The 23,965-nt window shown below is 45.3% G+C and overlaps 1 protein-coding gene and 1 non-coding gene across 12 annotated transcripts in view; one reads left to right on the plus strand and one right to left on the minus strand.

Annotated features, from left to right (window-relative positions):
- Nucleotides 1-23,965, minus strand: part of PLEKHA7 (pleckstrin homology domain containing A7) — a 258,819-nt gene that overhangs the window by 61,847 nt on the left and 173,007 nt on the right. For 9 of the 11 annotated variants that reach the window (XM_038764045.1, XM_038764047.1, XM_038764048.1 and 6 more), the window contains 6 exons: nt 23,503-23,614; nt 20,949-21,056; nt 20,689-20,761; nt 19,516-19,616; nt 8,539-8,714; nt 1,155-1,580 (listed from right to left, as the gene is read on the minus strand). In XM_038764045.1, the coding sequence (XP_038619973.1) occupies nt 1,155-1,580; nt 8,539-8,714; nt 19,516-19,616; nt 20,689-20,761; nt 20,949-21,056; nt 23,503-23,614 (996 nt within the window). The remainder of the gene's footprint in view (nt 1-1,154; nt 1,581-8,538; nt 8,715-19,515; nt 19,617-20,688; nt 20,762-20,948; nt 21,057-23,502; nt 23,615-23,965) is intronic. The other 2 variants (XM_038764049.1, XM_038764050.1) reach the window with 2 other exon arrangements.
- LOC119944346 lies at nt 17,312-17,448 on the plus strand. The gene has a single exon (XR_005455834.1). It is a non-coding gene; the product is annotated as a small nucleolar RNA SNORA7 (small nucleolar RNA).

A 23,965-nucleotide genomic window follows, 5' to 3' on the forward strand; every position in this document is an offset into this window, starting at 1 on the left:
TTACATAGTAAGCCTTACAAAAATCCACATTTTTCGTTAATTAATAATTAACTTGATAATTGTTAATTATCGTTAGTATTAATAGTGGTAGTAGTAGTAGCAGTATTAAGCTCTGCTTCAAAAAAAAAGTACCCAGGGTATCCCAAGTGAACCCTGATGGGGTTTCAACTCCTGACAGGACCAGTGTTTTCTCCCCTTGGGAAGCAGCATGGCCTAGTGGATAGAGCATGAGCCTGGGAGTCAGAAGGACCTGGGTTCTAATTCCGGCTCTGCCACTTGTCTGCTGTGTGACCTTGGACAAGTCACTTCACTGGACCTCAGTTACCTCATCTGTAAAATGGGGATTAAGACTGTGAGCCCATGTAGAACAGGGACTGTATCCAACCCAATTTGCTTGTATCTACCTCAGCACTTAGTACAGTGCCTGACACATAGTTAGTGCTTTACAAATACCGTAATAATAATAACTATTATTATTCTTATTATTACAGCTTTATTTTGGGTCAGTCCTAATTGAATTATAACTACCCCAGTGTTTAATCCATCCTAAGCACTTAACAAGTATCACAATTCTGTTGCTGATGAAGAGTAGGAGCATCAGAAGCACAAAAAACATGGCCTCATGTATAGAGCACGGGCCTGGAGTCGAAAGACCTTGGTTCTAATCTCCACTCCGCTACTTGTCCGCTGTGGGACCTTGGACAAGTCACTCAGCTTCTCTGGGCCTCAGTTACTTCATGTGTATAATGGGGATTAAAGCTGTGCGCCCCATGTGGGACAGGGACTGCGTCCAACCTGATGATCTTGCAGCTAACCCAGAGCTTAGTGCGGTGCCTGGCATATAGTAAGTGCTTAACAAATATCATAAAACAACACCCCAAAAACTAAAAAAAAGCTGGTTCAGAGTGCCTGGGATGAGGGGATCTAAGAACTGGCTACCTTGTATCCACCTCAGAGCTTAGAACAGTGGTTGGCACATAGTAAGTGCTTTATAAACACCACAATTTATCATTATTATTATTATTATTATTATTATGACGTTTGGCTTGCAACGGGTCTCTGTGACTGTCCTCCTTGTGTCCCCATTATTATTATTATTATTATTATTATTATTATGAAGTTTGGGTTGCAACGGGTCTCTGTTTGTGACTGACCTCCTTGTGTCCCCTTTCTGCACCTTGACCCAGTGCTCGACCTGCGCCAGGCTGCTCTGCCGCTGGCTGTGCTTCTCGGCGGGGGCCCTGCCCGCGAATGCCCTCTTGTACCCTCCAGTGCCGTTCTGCTCAGAGGGCAGAGGGCCGTTCTTCTCTGCCCGCTGGGCCCTCAAAGTGCCTGGCGCATCCCCGAACACCGCGTCCTCTTCGGGCAGGGGGCACGGGGGCCGGGACTTGCTCCGCTCCCGCCTGCCCTCCACATGGTCTCTCTTGAAGCCGTAGCGCTCCTCGTCCTCCCATTCTCGCCTCAGCTCTTCCCGACGCTCGAAGCCGAAGGTGTCGTCTGCCCGCTGGGGGCCCGCCCGGCAGGGCACTGCCTTGTGGTTAGCTTGGGAGACCACCGGCCGCTCCGCTTTCTCCGCCTCCCTGAAATGACAGATGAACAATAATAGTAATAATTAATAATTATGGTATTTGTTGAGTCCTTACTATGTGCTAGGCACTCTACTAAGCGCTGGGGTGGATACAAGCAAATTAGGTTGGATACAGTCCCTGTCCAGCAAGGGGTTCACAGTCTTAATCCCCATTTTACAGATGAGGTAACTGAGGCCCAGAGAAGTGAAGTGACTTGCCCAAAGTCACACAGGAGACAAGTGGCGGAGCCAGGATTAGATCCTCATCACCAGAGGCCCTGAGGAGCAGGCTGCCTCCCGGCAACTACACCACAACAATAATTATTGTGGCATTTCTTCAGTGCTTACTATGTGCCAAGCACTGGGCTAAGCACTGGAGTAGATACAGGATAATTAACTCAGAGGCAGCCCCTGTCAGTCAGTCAGTCAGTCAATTGTATGTGCTTACTGTATGCAGAGCACTGTACTAAATGCTTGGGAGTGCAATACAGTGATAAACAGGCAAATTCCCTGCCACAACAAGCTTACAGTCTAGAGGGAACTGTTAATGGAGATGAAGACTTTGAGCCCCATGTGTGAAACAGACTATGTCCAATTGTGGCTCAGTGGAAAGAGCATGGGCTTGGGTGTCAGGGGACGTGGATTCTAATCCCGGCTCCACCACTTAACTGCTGTGTGACTTTGGGCAAGCCACTTAACTTCTCTGTGCCTCAGTTACCTCATCTGGAAAATAAGGATTAGGACTGTAAGCCCCACGTGGGACAACCTGACTACCTTGTATCTAGCCCAACGCTTAGAACAGTGTTTGGCACATAGTAAGTACTGAACAAATACTATTATTATTATTACTATTATTATCAATTAACTTACATCTACTGCAATGCTTAGAACAGTGTCTGGCATAAAATAAGTGTTTAACCAATACCGTTAAAAAAAATGTTTCAGGCACTGTACTAAGTGCTGGGACAAAAGCATGCTAATCAGGTTGGACCCAGTCCATGTCCCACATGGGGATCTCAGCCTTAATCCCCATTCTGCAGATGAGATTACCTGAGGCAAAGAGCATTTCAGTGACTTCCCAGGGTTACACAACAGACAGGTGGCTGAGCTGGGATTAGAATCCATGTCCTTGGACTACCAGGACCGTACTCTTTCCGCTAGGCCTCACTGGTTCACTTAAATTCTCTGTGCCTCAGTTTCCTCATTTGTAAAATGGGCATTAAACCCTACTGTCTCCTACTAAGACAATGAGCCCAATGTGGACAGGGCTTGAATCCAATCAGATTATCTGGTATCTACTCCAGTGCTCAGTACAGAGCCAGGCACCAAGTAAACACTTAACATGATCCATAGTAATAAAGGTCTGACTCCCTACCCAATGTGCTTTTTTACAAGGACCTGGATAATAATAATAATTTATAATATAATATAATATATAATATAATAATATAATATAATAATAGTAATTTAAAATTACTTTTTAAATTCTTACTATGTGTCAAGCCCTGTTCTAAGCACCGGGATACAGTCCCTGTCTCACTTTGGGTTCACTCTTAATCCCCATTTTACAAATGACGTAACTGAGGCTCAGAGAAGGGGAGTGACTTGCCCAAGGTCACACAGCAGCAAACAAGTGGCAGAGCCAGGATTAGAATCCAGGTCCTTCTGACTCCCAGGCTCATGCTCTAACCATTAAGCCACGCTGCTTCTCCCCAGTGCTTAGGGCTCAATATGAGGTGATTTTCAGGTGCTTAAAGGGTACAAACCGAAGTGCACTGGCGGCACAGGAGGGAGGGCTAGAAGGAAATCTTACTGGCAGGTGGGTGGATCCTACCTACTGCCTTCCCTGACAGTCCCAAGCAGCCATGCGAGGCAGATCTACTTAGGTTGGAAAGAAATGAGGTTGAGCCTTCAAGAAACCAGCCTGCAGGGTCATTGAAACTCCAATCAATCAATCACTCGGTAGTATTTATTGAGCTCTTATGCATGCAGAGCACTGTACTAATGCTTGGGAGAGGAAAATACAACAGTGTTTAACCCTCAGCACCAACCCAGTCTTTCTTGGCTCCTGCAGATCAGAGCAGATGGAGGTCTGATCACAGTAGTGCACTGCTCAGGCTGGAAAGAGCTGGTTTCCCACGTTCAATGGGTGGTGGGTAGATACAAGCTAATCAGACCAAACACAGTCCAAGTCTCTCAAGGGGCTCACAGTCTTAGTCCCGGTTTTACAGATGAGGTAACTGAGGCCCAGAGAACTTAAATGACTTGCCCAAGGTCACACAGCAGACGAGTGGCAGAGCTGAGATTAGAACTCAAGGTTCTTTGACCATCAGGCCAGGGCTCTTTCCGCTAGGTCACACTGCTTCTCACTTTTCTGAATTGATCATAAAGGTTATTGGAAAAAAAGGGCAAAGAGTGAAAACCTCCATCCATTATGCAAATGTTTTCCTCTTGAAATATTCCTTTCCCCCCTAATCCTCTTAAAAATGTCAGTCTAAATACCTTCAGGGGAATTTGGAGTTGCTTTTGATGGCTCCGCTGAATCTTATCATCAACCTCTCTCATATTTTATAGTCCAAAACTGAAGATCCAGCTGCTTCCCCACTTTGGTGATTTATTAAGTTATCACTCATCTCCTGGATGCACTGACTCATCTTTCTGAACACTGGAGGACCCGACAGCCTGTATGGGGCTTTGGCCCTAAGAAGTGAAGATGTGTTTCTAGCTGGGACACATGCAAACCCTTTCTCCTTCTGGCAGTACCCACATTATCTTTACAGTAGCAAAGAATTCATTGTCAAGTGTGGACCCAAATTCAAGGAAAAATGAGTGTGCTCCAAAGACATATTTCAAAGTTCCTGGCCAAAGCCCCAATCCAGGAGATAATTTCCCCTTTTCTTTTACAAACTAGGGAAGCAGTGTGGCTTAGCGGAAAGAGCAAGGGGCCAGGAGTTAGAAGACATGGGTTCTAATTTCGGTTTGCTGCTTGTCTGCTGTGTGACCTTGGGCAAGTCACTTCACTTCTCTGGGCCTCAGTTCCCTCATCTGCAAAATGGGGATTAAGACTGTGAGACCCATGTAGGACATGGACTGTGTCCAATCTGATTAGTTTAGTACAGGGCCTGGCACATAGCAATACTTAACAAACATAATAATAATAATAATAATAATAACAACATGAGATGAATTAGAAAAATTTGAAGTCTGGAAGAAGTTACTACAGTAATTCTCCCCACAAGCCTTGGAAATAAACAGTTGTCCTTCATGCTCAAATAATACTGGCACTGAGAATGTATTTCACCCATTTATTCACTTGCAGCTAAAAACGACGCACAGCCTCAACTCACAATATTAATAATATTTGTGGTATTTGTTAAACACTTCCCTCTAGGCTGCAGTTCTTGGTGGGCAGAGAACGTGCCTACCAACTCAGATGTACTGCACTCTCCAAGTGCTTAGTGCAGTGCTTTGCACAAAGTCATCTCTTGTTAAATACCACTGACTGACATGCCAATAATAATAATTATGGCACATGTTAAGCACTATGTGCCAAGCACTGTTCAAAGCACTAAGGTAAATAAAAGGTAATCAGGTTGTCCCACGTAGGGTTCACACTCTTAACCCCTATTTTACAGATTAGGTTAACTGAGGCACAGAAAATTTAAGTGATTTTCCCAAGGTCACCCAGCAGACAAGTGGCAGAGCCAGGATTAGAACCCACATCCTTTGACTCCCAAGCCCGTGCTCTTTCCACTAAGCCACATTGCTTTTCTAGCCAAGGACTGTACTAGCTTGGCATCTTAACTCCTCTAGCCAAGTACAGCCAAGGACTGTACTATGCCCTAGAGCAGATGCAAGATAATCAGGTTGGAATACACTCTTTGTCTCCCAAGGGGCTAACAGTCTAAGTGGGAGGGAGAATAGGTTATTTAATCCCCATTCTGGGAAGGGAGAATAGGTACTGAATCTCCTTTTTACAGATAAGGAACCCGAGGTCCAGAGAATTAAGTGGCCTGCCCAGGATCACACAGTGGAGCAGGGGCAGAACTAGAACCCAGGAATTCTGACTCCCAAGCCTATGTTCCTTCCACTAGGCCACACTGCTTCCCTGCAGTGTCCACACATAAAGACTATTTTTGTTGCCTGTACCTTGGAAAAAAGTTTCCCAGAAAGAATCTACTAGGCTCACCCCTAACAAAGCGAATATTACATGTCGGTCCAAAATAATTGCCCAAAACACAAATCCCTGATGTACTTACCAGGCACATCCTCATGTGCATGCACATGCACACAGACACGCACACACACACATACACATGCACACACACACACACACTCTCTCTCTCCAGTCCGTCAGTCAGTCAGTTGTACTTATTGAGCACTTAGTATGTGCAGAGCACTGTACTATTTGCTCAGGAAAGTACAATATAACAGATGCATTCCCTGCCCAGAATGAACTTACATTCCAACCCCCAGCATAAACCCAATGAAAAGAAACAGGATAAATAAAAAGAGCGCACACACACACACACACATACAGTCAGCATCATTTTTGATCCTCTGACCTCCTAGAAATTTTTCTAGCTAGCACAATATTTTTGGGCCCTATAGTCATCCGGTATCTGCTTTTTAGTAAGGCTCCTATACTGTGAATCTATTTGTTCCTGTGTAAGATGAATCTAGCTCAAAGTTATCCCCATAGACTGAGACAATCCACTGGCTTTTAACCTCCTGCTAAATCATTCGATAAGAGGAGATGAACAAATACCATGTACATATGTATATGTACACTTCTTTTCCAACTTGAAAAACAGCCACACAATTAGGATATACACATATTGCAAGTTGTAAAAGAAGTGTATATATACATATATACACTGAAGCTTGTTGTGGACAGGGAATGTGTCTGTTTATTGTTATGTTGTACTCTCCCAAGCACTAAGTACAGTGATCTGCACACAGTAAACAATAAATACAATTGATTGACTGACTCTTATCAAGTGCCTTAGCAGAAGGTAAAAAGCAGTAGATTACTTCTATCTATACATGCAAAGTATGCTTATCCTAATTGCATGGCTTTGTTTCTCAAGTTAGAGAAGACTTGACACTAGCTAGAATCATAAAACAGTTTCGTTGAGCGCACACAAAGCTGAATAAACCTCATTCTCCCTGACTGTCAGGCTCAGGGAAAGCTGTCACTTCGAATCTATCCACTTCACCCACAAAAACTTTGAGCCCATCTGTTGATATGTCTGCCACATTGATCATTTTTAACCATAAAAGAGGTGTTAAAAAATATCTGCGCCTTGTACCTCTCCCTTCTCCTAGAGATTAGCCCGTATTGAACCGACTTCTCTGGCACCTGCCTATGGCTCTCCAGCTCTTCCATTTTGCCGCCTCTCATAATTTAATCGATCAATGGATGGTATCGACTGAGCACTCACTGTATGCAGAGCACTGAACCAAGATCTCGGGAGAGTAGAAGTGTATTCCGATTCTGGCCCACAAGGAGTCCCCAGGGGAGTGGAGACTCAAAATGGAAAGCACATCCTAGTGAATCAAACCAAAGGCTTCGCACACTTGGCTTCTTGTCCTCTGTCCTCCCTTGTGAGGGGTCTGTGTGACCTTGGGCAAGTCACTTTACTTCTCTGTGCCTCAGTTATCTCATCTGTAAAATGGGGATTAAGACTGTGAGCCCCTTGTGGGACAGGGACTGTGTCCAACCCGATTTGCTCGTATCCACCCCAGTGCTTAGTACAGTGCCTGGCACATAGCAAGCACGTAAATTCCACAATTATTATTATTTTAGCCCCTTTAGGCCTGCTGGACAGAGTGCATTCAGATTTGGGCTTCAACCAAATTTAGCAATCTCTATTGTCATCTAGCCTGTCAGTCGGTCAATCAGATTTATTGAGTGCTTACTGTGTGCAGAGCACTGGGATGGAGCACTTGGGAGAGCCCAATATAACAATAAACAGACTCATTCCATGCCACAGCATTGTGGGCAGGGAATGATCATCATCATCTATTTATTGTTATATCGTACTCTCCCAAACCCTTAGTACAGTGCTTTGCATATAGTAAGTGCTCAGTAAATGTGTCTGAATGCAAGAATGAACAAGCTAACAATCTAAGCTGTAATCTCATTGTGGGGAGGGAATGACTCTGCTAATTCTGTCACACTGTACTCTCTCAAGTGCTTAGTCCAGTGCTCAGCCTATAGTAAGTGCTCAATAAATACCATCAATCGATTGATTCATTGACTGAATTACAGGAATGACCCCATCCTGTCCCTTCATGGTGAGAAAAGTCCATGGAGTGTTTCTCTCTTTATTGCTGAACTGTACTTTCCAAGCGCTTAGTACAGTGCTCCACACACAGTAAACGCTCAATAAATACAATTGAATGAGTGAATGAATGAATGCATGTCCATACCTATCATTTATTTATTTCTATTAATGTCTATCTCCGTCTCTAGGCTGTAACCTTGTTGTGGGCAGGGAATATGCCTGTTTATTGTCATACTGTACTCTCCCAAGCACTTAGTACAGTGCTTTGCACACAGAAACCACTCAATAAATATGATTGAATGAAGGAATGATGGACTGCGTCCAACCCAGTTTGCTTGTATCCACGCCAGCACTTAGTACAGTGCCTGGCAAATAGTAAGCACTTAACCAATACCATGATTATTATTATCATGACAGTGCCGGGCACATAGTAAGCGCTTAACACAGAGCAATAAGGAAAAAAAAAAGCCACCACAAAGAAACTTGCAATCCTCCGGCAGATCACGCTAACCAGTGGCTTCCCCCCTTACTAAGCCTCCAGCCCCTGCTGCACACCCCATTTAGGCCCAGGCCCCCATCCTCCATGCTGGAGAAGCGGGGGGAATGCGGGGGGCCCAGCTGGGCCCTGCGGCGGAGGTGTGTCCGTCTGTCCGTCCATCCAGCCAGCCGGCCGGGACCCACCTCTTAAGCGGCGTGCGAGATTGCACCAGCGCCGCTTGGTTCGTGGCCCGGACCCAGACGTTCATGTCCTCCTGTGTGTCTGCGCTGAAGAAGTAGGTGCGCATCCCCGAGTGCTCAGCCTGGGAGCCAATCACAGAGCTGTTAGGGATGTGCGCCCGCATCCCATCGTGGACCGCCTGCCGACGAGGAAAGACAGAGGTTGGGGGGGAGCTCAGAGCGCGTGAGGCCCAGAAGCCGCCCACCCCTTCCAACCCACCCATTGACCCGTCCGCCACTGGCTGAGGCCAGGGAATGTGTCTGTTCTGTTGGTCTAGTGGAGTCTCCCAAGCACTCAGTACAGAGCTGAACACACAGGAAGTACTCAATAAATACCACTGACTGAGTGATTGCACTGTTGTGTTGGACTCTCCCGAACTCTTAGTAAAACACTCAGCACACAGGAAGCGCTCAATAAATATGATTAACTGATTATATTGTTGTGTTGTACTCCCCCAAGTATGTTGTACAGTGCTCTGCACACAGTAAGCGCTCAATAAATACAATGGACTGACTGATTATAATAATAATAATAATGATGGCATTTATTAAGCACTTACAGTGTGTTAAGCACTATACTAAGTGCCTGAAAGAGTATGACACAACAGTATAATCAAACAGTGCTCATAGTGCTTTGTTAAGCGCTTAACAAATGCCATCATTATTATTATTATAATCAGTCAGTCAGTCCATTGTATTTATTGAGTGCTTACTGTGTGCTGAGCACTGTTCGATTATACTATTATGTCATACTCTTTCAAGCATTTAGTATAGTGCTCAACACACTGTATGCACTTAATAAATACTATTGACTGATTATATTGTTTTGTTGGACTCTCCTAAGGGCTTAGTACAGTGCTCTGCTTAATAAATACCACCGATTGAGTTCTGACTGGGTGCGGAGCAATGTACTCAGCTTTCCGGAGAGTCCGGAGCAATAGGTCCCTGCCCTCAAAGAGTTTCCAATTTAGTGGACTAACTCCAAACTCATTCCCCAGCCCTTCCAAGTTGCTCAACATACCTTGTGCCAGTCTCAGTTTTAAACCAAGGGTAGTGAACATGCCCTTACCCCCACCCCTCCCGCATTTTTACCTCACAGTAGCATTTACTGAGCACCCAGTGAGTGCCATGCACTGTACTGAGTGCTTCATTCTAAGAATCACCCTGGTTTAGGGCACCACATAAAGCAAAGTACCCAACACCCTCCTTACCAAAACCAGAGCACAAAGATTCCTAAATGAGTCACATCTTCCTGAGACATTGGACAAGACAATTAGCTTCAGAGAAGCGACAAGCAAAGCTTACAGAACAATCAAGATTCATTTTTGGGGGGTGGGAGTGGGGGCTTATCATTCACATTTGTGTTTTCTGAGATATGCATCTCCCTTAGTGTGAGACTAAAATAGAGCTTGCAGAATGGTTAGCTTGCTGTTGCTCAAGGTTTACTGGACAAAAGCCAAGGATCTGAGCATAAGACAAGCTTTCATTCCATTTCCGGAAGAGGAACTGACAAAATGATACATGTAGAACAACCGATACATGACTAAATTAGACAACAAGAGTGCAAACTTCTGTTACGCACACACACACAACACATAAGTGCCTTGCTCCAACTCTCTGAACTGAAAGCATTCCCTAGCTAGAGGAAGAAGGTCATTTTACCACAGGAACAACCTGTTTTGTGTTTTTTTAAAAAAAGGTATTTGTTAAGCACTTACTATGTGTCGAGCAATGTTCCAAGTGCTGGGGTAGATACAAATTGGACAGAGTCCCTGGCCCCTTTTGGGGTTCATAGTCTAAGTAGGAGGGAGCACAGGTATTGAATCCCCATTTTACAGTTGAGAAAACTGAGGCCCAGAGAAGGTCAGTGACTTGCCCAAGGTCATGCAGCAGGTAAGTGGAAGAACTGGAATTAGAACCCAGGTTCTCTAACTTCCAGGCCTGTGAATTTTCCACTAGGCCACGCTGTTCTCCTACCTATATTTCTATTTCTCTGCAGCAGGCAATCAGAACACTCCTGTGTCTCCATGGTCCAACACTTGGTGCTTGGATTTGGCATTTACGGATTACCCACTACAAGCAGGGCACTGTACTAGACTGTCGCTGGTTGTGGGCAGGGAATGTGTCTGTTATATTGTTATTATTAATAATAATTATAACAACTATGGTACTCAAGTGCTTACTATGTGCCAAGCACTGTTCTAATCACTGGGATAGATACAAGTTAATCAGGTCGGACACAGTCCCTGTCCCACATGGGGCTCACACTCTTCATTCCCATTTTATGGATGAGGCAACTGAGGCCCAGAAAACTGAAGTGACTTTCCCAAGGTCAAACAGCAGACAAGTAGAGGAGCTGGAATTAGAACCCAGGTCCTTCTGTCTCCCAGGTCCTTGCTTTGACCACTAAGCCACACTGATTCTTATCTCCCAAGTGCTTAGTACAGTGCTCAGCACATAGTAAGTGCTGAATAAAAATGACTGATTGATACTAAGTGCTTGGCCACTTCTCAGCATCATCCAGGCCTTTTTTGAACAGAACCCACTTGTCTTCAGGTTCCAGAGGGCTGTTTTTCTTCCCAGTGGCCCATTTCTTCCTCACATCCGATCTCTGCCTCACTCCGTGCCCGGTCAGAGAGCCTGGAATCCATGTGAGCCCCGCCCCGAGCGCCTGCTCGCATTCTGCCCGCTCCCTGCAGGGGTGAGCCTGGATGCCACAAACCACCACACCCAGCCGCCTATCACAAGACCTGCCAAAATCACAGCTTGCCAATTAGAGAAGCAGCATGGCCCAATGGATAGAGCATGGGCCTGGGATTCAGTAGGATCTGGATTCTCTTGGGCCTCAGTTTCCTCAACTGTAAAATGAGGATTTAATACCCATGTTCCCTCCTACTTAGACTGTGCCCCATGAGGGGTCAGGTGCTCTGTCGAACTTGTATCTACCCCAGCGCTTGGGCAAATCACTTAACTTCTCTGTGCTTCAATTAGTCATCTGTAAAATGGAGATTGAGGCTGTGAGCCCCCGATGTGGGCCGGGGACTGTGTCCAACCTGGTTAGCTTGTACCCGCCCCAGGACTCAGTAAAGTGCCTGGAACATAGTAAGCGCTTAACAAATCCCACAATTATTAGTATTAATTATTATCCAGACTCCACCTTGGTCAATGATCAGTGAAAACCGGCCCCACCAGTCAACCGAATTCCTCTTCCTCGCCTCTCTGATTTGGTGTTCCTTTGCTCCTGCTCCATATACAGAGGATGTGCTCAAAGACTACCTCTAGCTGCAGGTTCTCCACCTTTATCGGCCTCTCTGCCACTTGTCTGCATGTGACCTTGGGAAAGTCATTTTGCTTCTCTGTGCCTCAGTTCCCTCATCTCTAAAATGGGGATTGAGACTGTGACCTCACATGGGATAGGGACTGTGTCCACCTCGATTAGCTTGTGTCCACTTCAGTGCTTAGTACAGTGCCTGGCACATAGCAAGCACTTAACAAATATCAAAATTATTATTACTATTCTCTACACCCTTTGGGCAGCCCTATATTCCAGTCTGCAAGAAGCTGTTGCTTGTCTGGCCAGAGAGGTGCTAGAGGAGTCAGATCAGAGAAGCAGCATGGCTCAATGGAAAGAGCACGGGCTTGGGAGTCAGAGGTCATGGGTTCAAATCCTGGCTCTGCCAATTCTCAGTTGTGTGGCCCTGGGCAAGTCACTTTACTTCTCTATGCCTCAGTTCCCTCATCTGTAAAATGGGGATTAAGATTGTGAGCCCCACGTGGGACAACCTGATCACCTTGTATCTGCCCAAGCACTTAGAACAGTGCTTTGCACATAGTAAGTGCTTAACAAATGCCATCATTATTATTATTATTATTATTATTATTATTATCAGGTGAGCCTTTAGTGAGGAGATGATCATTAATCAATAGTATTGACTGAACGCCTATTGTGGGCAGAGCACTGTACTAATCAAGTAATCAAATTTATTGAGCACTTACTCATCCTCTAAATTGTAAGCTCACCTTCTAGAATGTAAGCTCATTGTGGACAAGAATGTGTCAGTTATACTGTTATATTGTACTCTCCCATGTGCTTAGTACTATATCCTGCACACAGTAAATGCTCAATAAATATAACTGACTGACCTACTGTGTGCAAACCACTGTACTGAGTGCTTGGGAGAGAACCATATGACAATATGACAGACACATTCCCAGCCCACAATAAGCTGACAGTCTAGAGGAGAGTCATTAATATAAATAAATAAACTGTGGATATGGACATAAATGCTGTTGGGCTAGGAGTGGGGATGAATAAAAGGGGCAAGTCAGGGTGACCCAGAAGGGAGCGGAAGAAAAGGAAAAGAGGGCTTGGTCAGGGAAGACTTATTGGAGGAGATGACCCTTCAATAAGGCTTTGAAGCGGAGCTGGGAGTAATCGTCTGTTGGATATGAAGGGGAAGGGCATTCCAGGTCAGAGGCAGGAAGTGGGCAAGAGGTCGGCAGCAAGATAGATGAGATCTATCTTGGAAGACTACAGTATGGTAGAATTGCCAGACATGAACCCTACACTCAAGGCTCTTACAGTCCATGGAGGAGGTGGACCCTGGAGTTGAGCTGATGGCCTGAGATCTGCCAAGAAGGCCCAGAGTTACCTCAGATATTCAGTGTTCCCTCACATGTGCTCCCAGAGACGAGGCCTGTATCCCCCAAATCCCACTGGCATCCTACTTGCCTTGGGCAAGTAACTTAACTCCTCTGGGCCTCAGTTTCCTCATCTGTACAGTGGGGATTAAAGTTCTTCTCTCCCTTTCAGACTGGCAGTTTCATGTGGGGCAGGGACTGTAATCAATCAATCAATCAGTGGTAATATACTGACTGCTTACTGTGTTCAAAGTGCTGTACTAAGTGCTTGGAAGTGAACGATATAACAGAGTTGGAATGTAGACCATGTGCCAAGTGCTTATGCAGATACAAGATAATCAGGTCCCTATCTAACATGGAGCTCACAGTTTAAGAGGGAGGGAGGACAGCTCTTGAATCCTCATTCACAGCTTAGGAAACTGAGGCTCAAAGAATAATGATAATAATTGTATTTGTTAAGTGCTTATTATGTGCCAGACACTGTATTAAGCACTGGGGTGGATACAAGCAAATCGAGTTGGACACAGTCCCTGTCCCACATTTGGCTCACATTCTCAATCCCCATTTTACAGATGAGAGAACTGAGGCATAGACAAGTGAAGAGCCTTGCCCAAGGTCACCTGGCAGACATGCGGCAGAACTGGGATTAGAACCCAGGTCCTTCTGACTCCTAGATCCATACTCTATTCACTAGGCCACCCTCCTCTAGGGAGAAACGGGGTGCAGGGAGAAGGGGCGTGACAACATCCATCAGGCGGGTCGTCTCCATCTCTATTCTCCAGGGTGATCAGCTTTGCCATATCGGCCTTTGGGGAACAGTGAAAGGCCAGTGTCCAATTCCCTCATGAGAAAGGCATGAAGCTGGATTCTCAGCACTCCACATGGATCAATAAATCAACGGCATCTATTAGGCGCCTCCTGAAGTGTATTAAACCGAGCGAGGGCAATGTTAGGTTTAGCTGGCTGCTGTTATTCTCAAGCAAGGGAGGAAACAGAAACATCTGAGGCACGACAGGTGTTACTGGGGATGGACACAGAGGATGACTATGCTGACAGTGACGATGGCCTCTCCGGTCAGGAACCCTGGATCAGCCTCGTCCTGTCCACATGGGACCACAAATCCTGGACTGTGGCACGCGAACACACACACGCTCGACGGGTGGGGGAGAAAAAATGAACTGAGCAGTACCTATTCCGCCCTCGGGTGCCTCTTTCTGGAAAGGCCTTAGGAGAAGGGGCCGGTGTCCTCCCACAATGCACAGGAGGAGGAACGGGGCAGGAGCCACAACAACAACAACAAAAAAAAAGGGGCAGGGGAACATATTAAGAATGGAACAGGGAAAGAACCTGAGGAATTTATAACAAAACAGGAATGAAATGAGTCCGAACTAATAATAATCACTGAATTTGTTAAGCTCTTACTATATGCTGTACACTGTTCTAAGCACTGAGGTAGATAGAAGATAATCAGGTTGGATACAGTCCCTGGGAGCTCACACTCTTAAACCCCATTTTACAGATGAGGTAACTGAGGCCCAGAGAAGTGAAGTGACTTGCCCAAGGTCACACAGCAGATTTATAAGAGGTAGAGCCGAGAATAGAATCCACATCCTCTGACTTCCAGGCTCAGGTTCTTTCCATTAGGTCACACTGATTCTCTTTTGACTACCGTGTTCAGGTCTTAGCCCAAAGCTCAGTGATGAGGTAATAAGCAGGTGGTCACTAGCCTTTCCCCATCCCCCAATCTCAATCCCTCACATGCCAAAAAAAAATACACATCTAATCAATCCATATTATTTACCAAGCTCCTTTTGGGCAGGGAACATGTCTACCAACTCTATTATACTGTGGTCTTTCCAGCATTTAGTATAATAATAATAATATTAATAATGGCATTTATTAAGCACTTACTATGTGCAAAGCACTGTTCTAAGCGTTGGGGAGGTTACAAGGTGATCAGGTTGTCCCACGGGGGGCTCACAGTCTTAATCCCTATTTTAAAGATGAGGTAACTGAGGCATAGAGAAGTGAAGTGACTTGCCCAAAGTCACACAGCTGACAACTGGCAGAGCCGGGACTTGAACCCACGACCTCTGACTCCAAAGCCCATGCTCCTTCCACTGAGCCATGCTGCTTCTTCCATTATGAGAAAGCCAATTAGAACAGCGCTTAGAACAGTGCTTTGCACATAGTAAGCACTTAATAAATGTCATTATTATTAGTAGTAGTAGTAGTATAGTGCTCTGCACACAGTAAGCATTCAAAAAATACGACTGATCGATTGATCGAACACTTTACTAAGCACATTAATCAATCCATCAATCATATTTATGGAGTGCTTACTGTGTGCACAGCACTGTACCAAGCGCTTGGGAGAATACAATATTCTCGAGTTGGTAGACACCGTTCTCTGCCCACAACGAGCTTGCAGTCTAGAGGGTGAGACAGACATTAATAGAAATATACTATGGACATAATTTATATCCATAAATATATGGATACAAAGCACTTGGAAGAAAGCAATTGAATTAGTAGGTATGATCCTAACCCTCATGCAGCTTCCAATGGGTCAGGGTAGACAGCCCTGAAAAATAAATCACAGATATGGGGAGGCAGGAAAGGGGGATCTGTATTAAGTTAGAGCCTAAGTAACAGGCAACAGAAGGTTTGGACTTAAGTCCTATGGGTGGTTAAAAGTACAAAAGTGCATAGGACATCACAAATCCAAGTGGAATTGTTCAGAGCCTAGTCCTAGAGAACTCAGCCGGACTTGAAGGCGCTAATCCATTAAATGTTGGGGTTTTTTTTACCATTCTGAAGGAACTTTAGGGAACAGCTCTTGACTTTGACTTTTCAAGAATATGGAGGGTGGGGGGGGAGAGTAATCAATCAATCAAGCATTTATTAAATGCATAATGTGTGCAGAGCACCATACGAAGCCCTTGGTACAATATAACAGAGTTGGTGGACAAGGTCCCTACCCACAAGGAGCGGTGAATAAAGGGTACAAATCCAAGTACAAGGGTGACGCAGAAGGGAGTGGGGGAAGAGGAGATGAAAATCAAAAAGATGTCTTCCTAGAATCATTTTTCACACTTTCAGCTGAAGTGCTAGAATCGCGAAAGCCTTGGAGAGATATTCTGTGCTATGAAATGTCCCCCTCTTCTTTCTCTGACAGCAAATCTGCTGTTCCTAACCTCCCAGAAATGCTCAGCCCACAGTGTGGTCCCGGTCAAGAGTTTCCTCAGCCAGTAAGAAGGCTGCCTTCAAACCGGTTACCGGTACTGTCTCCAGTCCCGCAAGAGGAAGGAATACGAAATCAAAATCCCCAAGGGCTCAAGCATCAGTCCACTCTGCAATTGTGAATGATGAGAGGAGGTCACAGGATCAGGCCAAACTCGAGGTGACAGAGGAAAGAAGAAGGAGAAAATATGTTTAATACCATAAAAATATGAATAACTAGTATTTATGGTCTTTGTTAAGCACTTCTTTTTTAAGGGTATTTTTAAGTGCTTACTATGCGCCAAGCACTATACTAAAGCGCTGGAGGAGATACAAGCCAATCAGGTTGGCCACAGTCCATGTCATTCATTCATTCAATTGCATTTATTGAACGCTCACTGTGTGCAAAACACTGTGCTAAGCCCTTGGGAAGTACAATTCGGCAACATATAGAGACGGTCCCTACCCAACAAAGGGCTCACAGTCTAGAAGGGGGAGACAGACAACAAAACAAGTAGACAGGTGTCAAAACTGTCAGAATAAATAGAATTATCAATCCCTATTTTACAGATGAGGGTACTGAGGCCCAGAGAATAATAATGATGGCATTTATTAAGTGCTTACTATATGCAAAGCACTGTTCTAAGCACTGGAAGTGACTTGCCCCAGTTCCCACTGGATATGTGCAAAGCACAGGGAGAGAGACAAGATTATCCAACCACACATAGCCACTGTCCCACACTGTACTCACAATATAAATAAATATACTTATTTATTTATGTATGTATATTAATGTTTGTCTCCCCCTCTAGACTGTGAGCTCATTTCAGGCAGGGAATGTGTCTTTTTATTTTTGTATTGTACTCTCCCAAGAACCCTCTCAGGATAGTATCTGGAGAGTTTCCAGTACCCTACCAGTCTTGACTACGGGAGGGAAGTCAAGCACAGGCCTACCCATTCCATTCCTAGCTTGGACGGTGGCTAGCGAGTGGAGGTCAACCTGCTACAAGTCAAAATTCACCTGTGCTGGGCAGCAGCAGCATGGGAGAGAGTCGAGGGCAGAGATTCAGGTTTACTGCCCGGAAGGAGGCAATGGTAAACCACTTCTGTATTTTTACCAACAAAACTCTATGGATACACTACCAGAACAATTGTAGATGGAAGTGGGGCGCTCTGGGAGAGATCTGTCCATGGTGTCATTATGGGTCGAAGACAACTTGACAGCATAAGACAAGACACGACTCTCCCAAGTGCTTAGCACAGTGCTTTGCACACAATAAATTTGATTGAATGAATGAATGAATGAGAGGTTGGGAGAGCAGGTTCTTTTAGGCCATTTCACAGATAAAGAAGCCAACGAACAGAGAGGCAAAGTCCCGTGCCCAAGGTCGCACAGCAAGGCAGTGGTAAGGCTGGGATTAGAACCCAAATCTACTGACTCCCAGGCTCATGCATGGTCTTTCCACACTAGGGTCTGTATACAGCCACGGGAGGAGGGCAGGTGGTTGAAACCAAGAGAAAATATGGAAAGAGGTGAATCAATAATCTCCCACACTCCTCAATACCAGGACCACTTCTGAAACACAGGCAGAGACAAAGGAAGAATGGACAGTCCTCTCTAATGGTCGGGGAGGGGGGGAAGCGGGGGGGGGGCGGTGGCGGGAAGGGAGAGATTTACTCCTTTATAGTCAAGCAATCAATCTACCAGTGGTATTTATTGAGTGTTTACTCTGTTCAGAGGTGTACTAAACCCTGGGAATAAGCTGTTTTATTCACTCCCCTCCACTCTTCTGTAGGTTAGAAAAATATATTTCCATAGGCAAACTCTTATAGACATATTTTCCCATGGAAAAATATGCAGGGGAGATTCCTGGTCATTCTAACCCTAAAAGAGTCAATAGACATGACCCTTGCTTTCAAAAAACTTACAATGTATCTGGGGAGACAGACATTAAAACACAGGACGTGGAGGGGGTGGGGTAACTGAGCAGAAAGGGGTAATAATAATAATGATGGCATTTGTTAAGCGCTTACTATGTGCAAAGCACTGTTCTAAGCGCTGGGGAGGATACAAGGTGATCAGGTTGTCCCACTTGGGGCTCACAGTCTTAATCCCCATTTTACAGATGAGGTAACTGAGGCCCAGAGAAGTTAAGTGACTTGCCCAAAGTCACACAGCTGACAATTGGTGGAGCCGGGATTTGAACCCATGACCTCTGACTCCAAAGCCCGTGCTCTTTCCAATGAGCCACGCTGCTTCTCAGCGTGGGTGGAGATTCTGAAGGGGGTGGGGAGTACTTAAGGAGTGAGGACTTATCAATCGTATTTATTGACCACTTACTGTGTGCAGAGCACTGTACTAAGCACCTGGGACAGTACAACACAACAATATAACAGATACATTACCTGCCCACAGCGAGCTTCCAGCCTAGAGGGAAGAGAGACAGAGAGAGAGGCCCCAGCCAGAAGCTCTGGGCTAAGGTCTCGCAGGGGGTGAAACTACCTGGACCCCTTCCCCTTCATACCTTGAAGATCAGGCGATTCAGTAGGGAGGAAAGATAGGGAGGGTAGATAAGGGGTGAATAAGGCTTCCTGGAGGAGGTATGATTTCAGAAGGGCTTTGAAGATAGGGAGAGCGGTGGTCTATCAGATGAGAGAGGGGAAGGAGCTCCACACTGGAGGGAGGATCAGCAGCAAGCGAGACGAAGTGATCCATGTAACTGTCATCAATTCAACTCAGTCTCTCTCTCAGACTGTGATACCACGCTGCCTGAACCACAGGAAATAATAATCCTTTTTGTTTGTCTGAAATTGAAAGGCCTTTTTCAAATATTTCAAGGCCTTTTTCAAATATTTCAAGGCATTTCCAGCAAGTTTAAGCTACACATTTGATACAATACCATATATTCATTTTAAATATCTCTGGGAGGAAGAGCTTAACTCCTGCCTGTCCTCCACCTCTCTCAAAATTTTTATGAGCAACGATAACTGTTAATGGCCCAGCCCCGAAAATAGTATTTTACTCTATAAACTGTACACAAGGGAAAAGGCACAGGCTTTACAATCTATTAAGTATACCTTAAAGGAATACTTGCGGTTTATACGGTCTTCTGGTGTAACCGGAGAGATGACATAACTGGGCAAAGGTATGCTACCCAAAACGTTTTCTTCTCGACTGTCTAAACGGAAGAAAAAATCTGAATGAATCACTGAAATTCATCAGGACTAATGAAACTACATAGTCCCTTAGGGACACCCACCTACTATTACAGAAGAGAGCGATCATAACCTACGAGAGTGCTAACAGCTCCATTCTCTGCCTTCGATCCCCTGATTCTTTAGTTTAGGAAAATACACTTCCGAAGAAATTCTCCCGCTCTAGACCATAAGCTCACTGAAGGCAGGGAACGTATCCATCGATTCTGTTTAACTGGCCTCTCCCACGCATTTAGTACAGTGCTCTGCCCACGGTAAGCACTCAATAAATACCACTGATTGATTGATTGATAAATACTAAGGTTGATGATGATATCTCTTATAGACCTATTCCCCCCTGGGGAAATATGCTGGGGAGATTCCTGATTTTCTAACCCTAAATGAATACAACCTGCTAACTTCTGACTCAACAGTTTGGGGTTTTTTTTTTTTGTTCTCCCTCCAGTTTAGGAAGGGGAAAGGGATATGCCCGACCTGAGTATCTTGTATAATAATAACAATGGTATTTGTTAAGCGCTTACTATGTGCAAAGCACTGTTCTAAGCGCTCTGGAGGTTACAAGGTGATCAGGTTGTCCCTCGTGGGGCTCACAATCTTAATCCCCATTTGACAGATGAGGTAACTGAGGCACAGAGAAGCTAAATGACTTGCCCAAAGTCACACAGCTGACTGTTGCCGGAGCCGGGATTTGAACCCATGACCTCGGACTCCAAAGCCCGGGATCTTTTCACTGAGCCACGCTGCTTCTTGCCTAGCGGTTAGTACAGTGCTAGGCATAAGGTATGCTTAATAAATGGTGTTATCCTTATTATCATCATCATCAAGACTATAGCACTAGAGAGCATTGGTTGGTGGGCCATATAGTTGAAATTAAAGTACAACGAATAGAGTCGTAAGTGAAAGGTCACTTGCTTTCACCAAATCGCTAACTTATAAAAGAGTCTGACTTGGGCAGAAGACTACATCATTGACTACTGTTTTTCCAATTCAACAGGAAGTGTTCTCGGAGCCAGAAAAATCAGGCGAAATACTCACCTTTGTAGTAAAATAAACAATAGTCAGCAAGCACAAACCATCTCCTCTTCCATAGCCTCATTCCAGTGCTATCCTGCAATGGCAGAGAAGCAAAAATTCACTCTCAAACCCGAGGAGGGAGAAAATGGCACCAAGTCTCTGAGACAGGGTTCAAGTCGACGCTGACATGTGCAAGATTCTGCGCCTGAATCCGTTTGGCCAGGGTAGGGCAGGGGTTACTGGGGGGAGAGACGGAGTTTAGGCTTCCCCCAATCTCTCACCTGCTTGTGCAGCCAGCCCCTCACCACGACTGGGGTATTTGGGTTCCTTCGGATGGCCTGGTCTCTCTTCCCGAAGCTGTGAACTTTGCTGCTGCTGGACTTAAGGACCTAGAAACAAGCAGATGTTAGCTACAGCAGCAGAAGGGATTTGGGTTAGATCTGAAACTAATGTTCTAGTAGTAGTAATACTAATAATGGTACCAGTAGCAGTAGTAGTAGAGAAGGAGCATAGTCTAATGGAAACAGCACAGGCCTGGGAGTTAAAAGGGCCTGATTTCTAATTCTGGCTCTGCCACTTGTCCACTGTGTGATCTTGGGCAAGTCACTTCACTTCTCTGGGCCTCAGTTACCTCATCTCTAAAACTGGGATTAAGACTGTGAGCCCCAAGTGGGACACGGACTGGGTCCAACCTGGTTATCTTGTAACTGCCTCAGCACTTAGAACAGTGCATGACACATAGTAAGCACTTAAATACCATTAAAAAAACATACTAGTAGTAGCAGTAGAAGTAATAATAGTAATAATAATAATAATGATGGTATTTGTTAAGCGCTTACTATATGCAAAGCACTGTTCTAAGTGTTGGGGGGATACAAGGTGATCAGGTTGTCCCATGTGGGGTTCACAATCTTAATCCCCATTTTACAGATGAGGTAACTGAGGCACAGAGAAGTTAAGTGACTTGCCCAAAGTCACACAGCTGATAGGTGGCAGAGACAGGATTAGAACCCATGACCTCTGACTCCCAAGCACGTGCTCTTTCCACTGAGCCACACTGCTTCAGTAGTAGCAGTCATTATCTTAATAGCATTTGCTGAGCACCCACTGGGTGTAAAGCACTGTGCTGAGAGCTTGAGCAGTACAAAATGAGCAAGTCTCATGTTCCGTGTCCACAAAGAGCTTACACTCTAATCGGGAAGACTATGGACTCTTTGGGGATCTAATTCTACTTCATGGGAGGCCCCTTTGTTTAATGGCATTTATTAAGCATTTGCTATATGTCAGACACTGTACTAAGCACTGGGGTTAGCACTAAGCACAAGATAATGAGGTTGGACACAGTCCCTGTCCCACATGGGGCTCAGTCAGTCAGTCAATATTTACTGAGTGCTTACTGTGTGAAGAGGACTGTATTAAGTGCGGTACATTTATAACAATAAACATACACATTCCCTGCTCACAACGCGCTTATAGTTACCTCATTTTATAGATGAGGTAACTGAGGCCCAGAGAAGTTAAGTGAGTTGCCCTAGATCACACAGCAGCCATGCAGCGGAGTCAGGATTAGAACCCAGGTCCTTCTGACTCCCAGGCCCATGGTCTATCCACCACGCCACACTGCTCCCCTTTCGACATCCACTGCTCAGTTTACTTCCCCTTTCCTCTCGTAAGGAGACTGTTTTTCCCTTCTCAGAGTCTCAGGCATCTACTAAGCATGGTGTAGTGGATAGAGTACGGGCCTGGGAGTCTGAAGGTCATGGGTTTTAATCCCGACTCTGTTACTTATCTGCTGTGTGACCTTGGGCAAGTCACTTCACTTCTCTGGGCTTCCGTTACTTCACCAGCAAAATGGGTATGAAGAATGTGAGCCCCACATGGTACAGGGACTGTGTCCAACTTGATTTGCTTGCATCCACCCCAGCGCTTAGTACAATGCCTGGCACATAGTAGGAGCTTAACAAATACCATCATTATTATTACCACTCTTGCTGATTTCCCACCATTACAAACAGATCGAGGCCTTTGCTCTTTCTCCTCCAGGGCTCGCTGGCTCTGCTCTGTTAGATTGTAAATCCCTTGAGTATCATCTTCTTCTAATGGACTCTCCCAAGCGCTCAGTACAGCACGCTGCACAAAGGAGACATCCAATATACACTACTGATGCAACATTGATTTCTCCTTCGACCAAACACCCTGCTCTCTTCTGGCTCAGTCTTTTCTAAAAATAATAATAATAATAATAATAATAATAGTGGCATTTGTTAAGCGCTTACTTTGCACCAGGCACTGTACTAAGTTCTGGGTTGGATACAAGAAAATTGGGTTGGACATAGTCACTGTCCCACATGGGGCTCACGGCCTTAATCCCCATTTTATGGATGAAGTAACTGAGGCCCAGAAAAGTGAAGTGAGTTGCCCAAGGTCACACAGCAGACAAGTGGTGGAGCCGGGATTAGAACCTAGGTCCTTCTGACTCCCATGCTCTATCCATTAGGTCACGCTGCTTCCTTACCAGAGGAAGTTTCACGATGACATCCAGCGGCATTGGGGATGGTTAAAGGGAAGTTATTGTTTTATTCTTTTATTTCTGGTATTTGGTAAGCGCTTACTATTTGTCAGGCACTGCACTAAGTGCTGGGGTAGATATGAGCTAATCAAGTTGGACACAGTCCATGGCCCATCTGGGGCTCCCGGTCTTAGTCCCCCATTTTACAGATGGGTCACTGAGGCCCAGAGAAGTGAAGTGACTTGCCCAAGGTCTCACAGCAGGTTCAGGATTGTGTGGGGCAGGAATGATTGACAGCTAGGAGCTCCATATCAGCCCATACTCACCTTGGGCCCAGGCTTCATATCCAGGGTGGACGCGGTTCCCGCAGTAGATGTTTCACTGACCATGCTGGAGGGTCTTTGGTTTGTCTCTTGCTTAGACATGTGTGAATTCTGCCTGAGAACAAGGGAGGAGAAGGAGGAGCCATGAACCAGAGACCATTAACCACACAGAACTCAGAGGTTAAGAAGTAATATGGTCTAGTGAAAGAGCCCGGGCCTGGGAGACAGAGGACTTGGGTTCTGATCTCGCCACTTGCCCTTCTGTGTTATCGTAAGTCAATTCCCTTCGCTGAGCCTCAGTTTCCACATCTGTAAAATGGGGATTCAATAGCTGTTCTCCCTCCTCCTTGGACTACGAGCTCCATGTAGAAGAGAGACTGTGTCCAACCTGATTATCTTGTATCTCCCAGTGCTTAGTATGAAGCTTAGCAAGCACCATAATTATTATTATCATTAGGTTTAAATC

Source organism: Tachyglossus aculeatus, chromosome 22, assembly GCF_015852505.1.
Source record: "Tachyglossus aculeatus isolate mTacAcu1 chromosome 22, mTacAcu1.pri, whole genome shotgun sequence".
In the NCBI taxonomy this organism is placed as follows: Eukaryota; Metazoa; Chordata; class Mammalia; order Monotremata; family Tachyglossidae; genus Tachyglossus; species Tachyglossus aculeatus.